At 35.5% G+C, this 10,153-nt stretch overlaps 1 protein-coding gene and 1 long non-coding RNA gene across 2 annotated transcripts in view; both read left to right on the top strand.

The window, feature by feature from the left end:
- Positions 1 to 7,744, top strand: part of LOC106672655 — a 10,966-nt gene extending 3,222 nt beyond the window's left edge. Inside the window, exons 3-4 of the mRNA XM_024230594.1 lie at positions 1,877 to 1,937; positions 7,476 to 7,744. Coding sequence (XP_024086362.1) covers positions 1,877 to 1,937; positions 7,476 to 7,659 — 245 coding nt within the window. The 3' untranslated portion in view covers positions 7,660 to 7,744. The remainder of the gene's footprint in view (positions 1 to 1,876; positions 1,938 to 7,475) is intronic.
- On the top strand, positions 792 to 2,676 carry LOC112128452. The gene is made up of 2 exons (XR_002911017.1): positions 792 to 2,350; positions 2,417 to 2,676. It is a non-coding gene; the product is annotated as an uncharacterized LOC112128452 (long non-coding RNA).
- Positions 7,745 to 10,153: the final 2,409 nt, after the last annotated feature.

The raw sequence follows: 10,153 nt of genomic DNA, 5'->3' as shown, positions 1-10,153 counted from the left end.
AGGAAGATTGGCCGGCTAGGTCCCCGGATTTTAATATCATCGAAAATGTATGGGGGCATCTTGCTAGGAGTGTTTACAGCGGTAGCCGACAATTTCAGGGCGTTGAAGAATTCAAAAAAACAATTCAGGAGGAGTGGGCCAAACTTCCACAAGAGATGATTCGTCGTCATTTTGACTCGCTTTTAAATCGTATGATTGCTGCATTAGAAAAAGGTGGTGCATATACAGGATATTAAATTTAATTTGTGTTATTTTAATTGTGTTTTAATAAAGAATTTTATTATTATTGTTCACTGTGCTATCTTTTTGCCTCACTCCAAATCAAGTATTATTTATTAATTCTTACAAATTAATTTTTTCCAATTCCTAATGGAGAAAATCGGTTCAAAATACATTACATATTAATAAAAAATACATTACATATTAATTTAAAAAAATTATATCAATGGTTAACATTGATTAAGAGAAAAAATATTGGGTGGGCTATCTTTTTGTCCCGGACCTTATATTTCTCAATGAGCATTCCTAATAATAAAATTAAAGAAAGAAGCATATTTTGTCCTTCATATGTTCACGGAAAAACTGCCGTTTCCAACCCAATCCATCCCTAACCCTAATCTAAGTCCAACGTAACTTTAACTTGACCCTATCCGCCCCTTTAGCTGAAAAAATTTTTCCGCCCAAAAAGATATCCATTTTAATATTTTCCTGTTTCTGTCTCTCCCTAAAATTTGTTTTGCTTCAAAATTTTACCACGGAATTCTTTATTTTTTCTTACTGTATGTATTTATGTTTGTGTGAATCTCTATGTATATTTATATACAACTTTATTACCGCGGCGTGATAATAACAAATTAAACGTTGGTCATTAATTCACATAAACTTAACAATTAAGATAAGCTTTCATTTTCGTCACAAATTTCTAAGATAAAGGTCAATTTAAATTAATTAATTTAACCTACAGGGGAGAAACATGCTGGTATGAGTAACAACAACAGTTGAAAAATTTATTTTACAAAAAAACAACAATACTGGCCAGTTTGTGGAATACAAATACCAAAATAAGGGCCTTTAAATTTTTTACTGGAATAGTACTTTTTGCAAAAAGAAAAACTATACTTTTCTCAAGTCTTTATTAACGTCATAAACTTTATCCTTTTTATTCTTATTCAATTTATGATTTTACATAAGAATTTGTACAATATAAAAAAACCTAACAGTAAAGTATAATTCAATAATAATCGGCTCACTGAAAGGTTTTTTGCACAGAGATATTTTGTCCCAAGAACTAATTAGCACAATTGAATTTTTTAAATATAATTCGCCCATAAATACGATGTACTCTATTTTCAATGGATTTATAAAATCCAAACGGGAGCACAATTTTCCAGAAGTGGAAACAAGAACAAAGGCATTATGTTTCTTAACAATACATTATCAAAGTTCAAAGGTAAAATTTCCTCGAAAAAGAATGAAACAATGAGTGCATAAAAATGTATTCTTTAAATTTGGTCAGGGCGTTCGAGGGAAATTTGGTTCAGAAGATAAAGGTACAAAATGATGCCAATTTTCCAATTTGGATCTAGTTAGAGATGGTTCTCAAGGAAGAGCAGAGTTTTCTAATTTTTTTTTTTTTCATTTTGTAATTATGAATTATACATCAGATTATCTCAGATCTGTATATTTGTTGGAGGAGAGAAGATTCCGAGCACGACGAGTATAAATCGTTGCCCGAATGACACGGAAAACAAGTAAACACAAAAAAAAATAATAAAGCCGTTCAAAAACAAGTTATATAACCACTTAATAAAAACTTTTAAAAGTTTATAAAAAATTTCTTTAAAATTAAATCATTAAATAAAAACGTTCTGTGTAGATCAAGGACGGCTGAACAAAACACAAGAAAACCCAAAAGACGCGATCCAGCGGTGTGATCAGTGGGTTCAGTGAAAACTTGGCAACTCTTAGAAAAGTTAGAAAATACAAACAAATACAAGTTAATAGAACAAGGGGTTTAACTAGAAAACAGGACATGTGTGCAGTTTGTAAATGCACAATTTTATATATCAATAATGCCATCTTGTTGAGGCTATTTTTTGCATACTGTTCTTATTTCTGATCCTTTTATCAGTTATTTTTTTGTTTAATTTGTTTCTCGTTTGCTCGGAATACGATCAGACGATAGTATCGCTTTTATCAGACCTAGCCTCTCTGATATTGCTCTCACAATAAATGTTACCTATTTTCATTCTGATTCATGATACTAAATGGATTCTTTGTTGTTTTAAAAGTTCTTAATTATATTTAAAAAAATAGTTTAGAGTTCATTCTGGTGGATATTGTTCAAACGGTTAGTTTCAAAACGCAAATTCATGAGTTTCTCATTTGCTTTTCCGTTTCCTTGTATTTGTTTTAGCATATTTAATATAGACAAGATGAACCCGAATGTTCGTCTTGATCCGGATCTGCACGGTGCCAAGGACGAGGGATTTCGCAACAGATTCGGAAAACCGTTTAATCCACAAACTCCAAAGCCCACCGGGTACGAGTAACCCTGAACAACGGGTAAGAAAGGACGAATGACGAACTGACAAACGCCTACACAGCTAACATAAATAGTTCACTGCCTGTAAGCATTCTAAGAGCCCGTAAATATACGAGAAGTATTTTTAAAAAGTCGTTTTTATGATTTTATATTATAAAAAAACCCACAGCCACAGGGAAAATTAACTTTAATTAGTAGCTAAATAATAACTTGTAGTTGGTTTATGAAAATATTAACTTTATGCTAATAGATACTTTCTTATTATCTTCATTATTGCAGCAAGAAATGGTATTTAATTTAGAGGTAGTTATTTTTCTTGGCGTCTTTTTTGGCTTTTTTATTCGCTTCTTTCTGTGAATGTCTGTCTTCTTAACTTATGTTAGTTTTTAAATGTTACTTTGGCTCTATGATTTGAACTCTTTCTCCCCTGTACTACGGAGAATAACGTAATTGCAAATAAAAAATTTGCTCCGACCTTAAGCTGGGTTTTCATTGCGCGAAAAAAATTACTCACGCATTTAAACGCGAGAATCACAGCGCGAACAAAGAAGTGTCCTTGTGTCTCTTACTCATTCTTCGATTTTTTTCTTTACTTTTGCCATTATAGACGACATTCCCGGACAAAACATTAATATTTCATGCTTTATACGATATTTTCGTTTCTTAATTCTAGGATCAAATATGAAAATAGTAATTTTTTAATACCTTAACCCCACAAATCTTCTTCACTACCCCAAGACATATAGCTTTGACGATACGCCTTCTGGCTTATTGTACTTCCTAGTTCCTTAGTTCAAAATTTGCCAGTCTTGTGAGGGTTTTTTTTAGCATACGTTTACTATGTCTTGCGCCCCTAGAGTTTACCCTTTTGTCTTTTCTGAATCCATTCTGTGATGGAGGATTCTGAATTGGTTTTTATTGTCCCAAGTATAGGCTCAGGACCTATTTATGGCCTTGCAGATCTCCTCTGGCCAGTGTGGCTGCTTTTTCTTTACCAAAAATTCCTTTGTGTCCTCGTACCCAAGCGGTTAGGTCAGGTTATTGTTTTTCCCCAGAGATTTTGGGTGCTTTCATTGACTAGTTTAATTCCTAGTAAATTAATTTTATAGTTCCAATGGGGTTCTTTGGCGAGAATTTTGTGGATCTTTTTGCAATATTTCCTTTACGATTCTTGTTTTGCCTTTTCGTATTGTATCCTGTTAGGGTTTTACTGTATTGTTCAGAATTCCCTGGGTTTTTTCTCTCCATTCCATAGTTTGCGAATTTTCTTCCTTAGTTCCAGTTTGTCATTCCACAAGCAGATTCTCCTGCTAGTTAGTTATTTTCCCCCGGCAGCTCGCCGAATTTCTCCCAGTTTGCGTTTCGGTGATTTCGATCCACATTATATGTTTTAAACATTAGTGTGATTTCCTTGTGTCGATGGTCTCAGTTTGATATCTCCCCAGACACTGCACTGGTTGCAATACAGCGGGTAGCTAGAGTAATATCAATAATTTCTTGTCTACCGTTAATTACAAATTTAGGTTCAAAGCTTTTATTAATAATACAAAGATTATTGCTGTTTCATACATCATTGTGCGACGTAGCATCAGCTCCAATGATTAACCGTAGGTCTTTTCTTTACAGTATTGTGTCAGGTCCTCGGTTTCCTTTGATGGTGGAGGCACAAGTGTTTATTTCGATTTTGATTTCTATAATTTATCGCGAATATTTTCACTCCAAGCGTTCTATGATTTGTCAGTTATGATGCACAAAGTTTTATAGAAGGTTGATAATAATGTTTAACATAGATCATAATCAACATAAAGAAAGCCTTTGGCTATTTTTGAATCTACCCGCCAAACAGTAGATATTATTCACCATTTACTTCGAAATTTCACCATTAAAATCAGTTTCCACAATATAATTTAACCTGTTTTTGTTTCGTTGTATGATTTGCGTCGTAACAATCTAGTTCAGAGAGCGGAAACAAACAGGAAGCCTGTAATTGTTTTATTAATACTCTGTAACAATTCTGGGTATGCTCAGCCAACGAGACAAGGAAAACAGAAACAATTTCAATATAAAAACGGAGTTGAACGGAAGAAAGTAGAATTATACCCTTTCCTTTTTCCTCTCGCCTTGGGAAAATTTAGACAGATACAGTCCGACGGCGTACGCGTGCTTTTATAAAAAATCATACGACATACCGTTCAAGGTGTTATTCCACTAACGCACAAGAGTAGTAAAGGAAGAGAAATGGCATCTCCATCGACATTACGTACATGTTCGAAATAAGAACTTCTGGTATCTTAGATATAGCTTTATTATATTATTTTGGTGAAAAAATGATGGTTGAGCAGAATAGAAACAAACAGAAAGTCTTGGACATTACTCGAGTAATTCTTGATTTTATCTTGCCAATTTACACAATATCGATATATAGATTGTAGTTTAATCTTTTTCTCCAGTCGCAAATCCTTGAAAGACTCCTTTTAAATTGCTTAATCTCATCTTAGGTACTACTCATAAAATCATCATCAACAAGGTTTTAGAGTTGTCGGCACTATCTCCTCTACTCTAGAAAATAAAGAGCTGCTTGGGTGTGTTCCTAGACGTAGTGCAGAATTTTGAAAGGGACTGGCACAGCAAGTTTTATTTCCGCTTTCTTCCTTCCCACTCCTTTCTGAAATCCTATCTAAGCGACCACTGCTTCAGACATAGGTGCGCCCACGAGTTCTTGGAAGTCAGACAGGGATAGGGATAAAAGAGGCTGCTACAAGGCCTTCTGCACCTCGACCTGAGTAGATCTATTGTGCTCCCCTGTTTTTTTATAACACACTGGACAGCTTCAGGTTGTTAATCAACCTCCATAGCCTTGCCAGCGGCCCCTTAGTGAGGATCTTGGTTGTGGTTTTTTTCTGTCCTAGTTGCAAGAATCTCCACCTACATAGGTCTTCACAGAAACATAAAATGTGTACTGCGGTCTCCTCCTCTTCCTGGCAGTATCAAGTATTTCTTCTGTCTGTACTTCTATCCGGTGCATGTGCCTTCTTAAGTGGCAATGCCCTGTCTGCTGTCAGGAGTCCAACCAGTATCCTAGTTCGGTTGCGGTTGCCTTCCAGTAAATCCTTTGTAAGTTTTGCGGATGGTCCTTCTAGGAATCTCTTAGCCTGTGGTATTGTTTCACCAGGTTTTTGACTCATTAAGGATCTATTTGTATCCCCTTTTGTGGCAGGCAGCTAAACCATAGTAGGATCAGAGAGCCCATGTTGGCCCCCTCTTTGGTCTATATGACATCCTTTTCGTTGCCTCTATGCCCTGATTCCCCAGGGACCCATGCCAAGGTCAGGTCATTATTGCCACTGACTTCTGTCAGGGCCTCCATGCAGTTTCAGACTCTTTTTGCCTTTATTTCGGATTAGGCTAGGGCCTTTAGTGCTGCCTGACTGTCAGAGAAGATGGCTATCTTCCGGGAATGTATCCCTAGCCGTTTTATTTCCGTTTTTAGGAAAACTGTAGCATATATACCTACCTGCCGTCAGTTCGGTCTTTGGATACATCCCGAAGACTCCAGCTCCCGTGCCCTCGGCTTTGCAGCCATCAGTGTTCCAGTAGGAGTTTGCCTTTAGCGGTGTTCCTTTGGCCCATTCTTCCCGTTCTGGTACCTTCTACGTGTTGGTAAAATTGTATTTTGGAGTAGTGGCATCGATTGGCATGCTTAATGCCTGAATCTCCTCCTTCAGTTTTCATTTTTATTTACATGGCCTATCCTTGCAGATAGTTGTCCATTTATGAGCCTGTGGGCGGCTGCACCTCTAGCATTAGTGTTAATGCTGTGTCCGAGTGAAAAAAAACGTTTTGTGATCACATTTGTAATATGTACTAATATGTGCAGGATACAAATAAAATCCTTTCAAAAAAATTTTGTTCTATCGTTTAATACATATGTCTATCGTTTGGTTTTTGTTTGGCGGTGTGTTGGTCTGTGCGCTTTCTCGTGTTTGTATCTTAAAATTCATAACTTTAACCTGCCAATTTACAAAAGCGGGTATTCATAATCGTTTTTATTAATTAATAAATTGTGACTTTTTTTAAGTCCGCTGGGTGATGACCATGAAGTTTGGTTGTTTACTGATATCCAGGCCTTGTTTTTTTGGGCTGGTGTAAGTGGTTTTTACACAAGCTTATTATGATGATGAAATCATATGTAAATTACAAAATTTCTTCTAGAAGTTTCCGAGGTTAAAACCTGTAGCTTCGTCGTTTATGATCATTTTGGTATGTCCATCCTCGGGTTTTTGTCAGGCAGAAGAATTTCAGCAATATGTCGAGCTATGCGCTTTCTCGTAGTTATTTTGGAACCAATTTTCCCATTTTAAATAGTAATTATTTTATTATTAAAATGTATTTATTCTTATAATATCAATAAAGCCCACTTCATAAATATTACTAATCTAAACTATTCTTTTTTATGTAAGATAAAAGGTAATAGTGAACACTTGAGGTAATCGTGACAAGCGGTTAGAACAGCGGCGTTTTGAGCCGAAGGTCGTAGGTTCGAATCCCGCTCGTGAATCTAACTTTTGCACCTCAACCAAGACCTTGCATAAAAAGAATAATTAATTGAAAGAATAATATAGTCAATTAGACCACTAAACATAAATGAATTAATTAATCTAAATGTCTAACCGATACATAGTTGACCTATATAAGGTTCGGATTTGTAGCGTCGGTTAGTTGTTAACACAAAATTTATTCTTTTATCAATGACCTATGCGATAAAGGACCAACAGTTCTATACCTTACATTCTAATAGAGACTTCCTTTCACGTCCATCAGCAACTAAGGAATGTACAAACCCTTTGGGTAAAAGCGTGAAAGCCTGGAGATTGGAATAATGGAATAGCACTGCAGATTTGCACTGTTGGCCTTTGTATAAACTTTAAAAAAAAATTATTTTCCAGGATTGCAATAACGACGGCGTTGTCGATTGCTTTGACTACGCGGCCATCCACATGCTCGGAGGGTACGGCTGCAGGGGCAATTTGAACCCTGACTTCAATTATAAATTCAACACCTGCCAGCAGCAGGTTGCACAGATCGTCTCCGGCACCGGAGGCAATGCTAACTGATGAATTCCTGAACAAAAAATACCTTTACGTTCATACGATGTGGTCTAAATTCAATATTTTTCCAATAAATTATTTATACGTTTGAGTTTTTCTGTTTGTCTTCCTTTCGTCTTAGTTCCTTTGAGCTTTTAAAACCAGGAACCATCGACCTTTAACTTTTCCTCACGTGGCAGGATCAGCCTTGGAAATCAAAAAGAGCATCCTCTCGTCTGAAGCCGACACGGAACCATTCACTTTCAAAACTAGCCATTAAAGTGGATAATGACGCGCGCTTCCAGTCCTCGAAATGTTTTTAAGGGCCAATGGTATTGGCAGATAAATTTATAAAATGAATGTTGATAATACAGGTAACTGTAGTAGAGGGAAGTTGTTACTTCGTTAGTTATTCCACCGACACCTGTTTGTGTATTGTACCTTTTATAATTAAAAGTATTATTCACGTTACTGCTCTTTTTATTGTTCCCGACAACAAATTGAAATATTAGCTTTTTTATTAGGAGAGTTTCTTTCCTCAACATTTTTGTGATTTGATTATAAAATGTTCCTTAGAAAACTGCATAGAATAATAAAGCACATATAAAAATTATTTGATAAAGCTTGTAAATTCGCAAAAATTCGGCATATTTCGTACATAAATTACAGGTTCATTACATTTCAGACTATCACAAGGAGAAATCTCACAATATTTGATGATGTTAAAATAATATCAGTTTTTCCAGCATAGAAGCTACAATAACAAGAATAATTGTGGGATTTCCTCAAGGACGTCAGAATATTGAACCTGTAGCTTGGTTGTTTCTGATTAATTTGGTTTGTCTATCTGCTATTTTTTGACCTATAGGGCACTTTTCGACTTTTTGCAATCAGTGGAAAGGCTGTAATAATTAAAAACATTATTTTTTTTCCTAGAGGTTAGAAAATATTTGTGTAATTTCATTAGGAAAATGAAAAATTGTATATCACATTTAATTAAGGGTTTTATTATTTCTAAATGTGTAAATCAAAAGTATGGTTTGCCTCAGTACACATCAAAAAATTAGTGGTTGAGCTAATACAATTGTCACATTTTGGATTTCCATTGGACACAAATATAAAAAAGACAAACATAATTTTAAAAAATTGAATTATTTTTGGTTCCAGCAAGGTTTAAGAGTTGTTGACACTGTTTCGTCTGCTCTAGAGAACAAAGAGTATTGGATGTGTTTCTGGCCCAGGCTTTTGATGGGGTCTGGCACCAGGCATTAATAAATTTAAACTCTACCCAAACCTTATTACTTTAGTATGGAATCCTATTTAAATGACTGCTGCTTCAGAGTGAGGTGCAGCAATGAGTACTCAAATATCAGTAACCTGAATCCTATCCAAGCAACCTACAACATCCAAGAACACCTTGAGCTTATCAACGACTGGTGCAAAAAGTCAATGACAAGACTCAAAGAGGGAAATTGTATTTTATTTTTTTACATTTAATTTGTGGTAGGATAGAAGATTTTTAGCTGCCGCTAATAAGACACTTTATCAGGAACTTGTAAAATAATTGAGATTATGTTCTAGCAAATCACCACTAACACAGCTCCTATGTTTTTACTGCTTGTAATTTTCCTGTCATTCATAAAAACCAAGTCATATCTTTAACATCAGGTCAAAGCCAACTTTCTGTTAACACAAAAATGTCACAATCTGTAATAGGAATCATTTTACTTATTACATCCAGTTTAGTATTTATACCTCTAACATTCTGGTAAAACATTTTAAGAATAGGGACATTGGGGGCATCGGTGGCCGCAATGGTTTAGGCGTTTTTTCAAAAACACTGGCACCCCGAGGGTTGATATGACCTCTGTTATTGCGAGCCCTCATGTACCAGCAAATGGTACCATTCCCTTCTTCCTATTATTTTTGGTATTTGGAGTTATTTGGAAATTTTGTTTGAACTAAAACATCCTGTTCATATCCTCTCTCGGGGCCATGAGTATCGGATATTCCTTCATTAGGCTGTTACTATCTCTCCTTTATCCTCAATATCATATAATGGAGGGGGATTAATCCCAATATTTTCTCTATACCATCTATAGGGCATGTTCTCATTGCTCTAGTAATGCAAAAAAACACATGCGAGTCTCAGTAGTTTTGTGAGTTCTCCATGTTTTGTTTTTTGCTTTAGTTTATCAGCCCAGGAAATTGTGCTATATTTAAGGATATGTCTCACCATCATGGTGCACATCCATAGCAAGGTCTGTCTCATGTTTTTCTTGCTATTCTTCTGCACACCAATAATGCTCGTGTCACTTTCTTAAGTGACTCAAAGCTTCTTTTTTCATTTCTATCACAATATTATTGAGTCTGGCTCATGTGATCCATTTTCTTTTTCAAGAAAAGCAACTATGATTGTTTTGTCAGGGTTAGTCCCTAACCCAGCAGTTTTACACCATTTGTCTGTGATTTTTTAACCTTCTTGGATTATGTCAGTGTTTCTTCTAATTTTTCTCTGGCA

This window comes from Cimex lectularius, unplaced genomic scaffold (genome assembly GCF_000648675.2).
Source record: "Cimex lectularius strain Harlan isolate CLEC.00 unplaced genomic scaffold, Clec_2.1 scaffold61, whole genome shotgun sequence".
Classification (NCBI taxonomy): domain Eukaryota; kingdom Metazoa; phylum Arthropoda; class Insecta; order Hemiptera; family Cimicidae; genus Cimex; species Cimex lectularius.
Note: the sequence above shows the minus strand (reverse complement) of the source record. Positions and strands in the feature narration are given on the sequence as shown.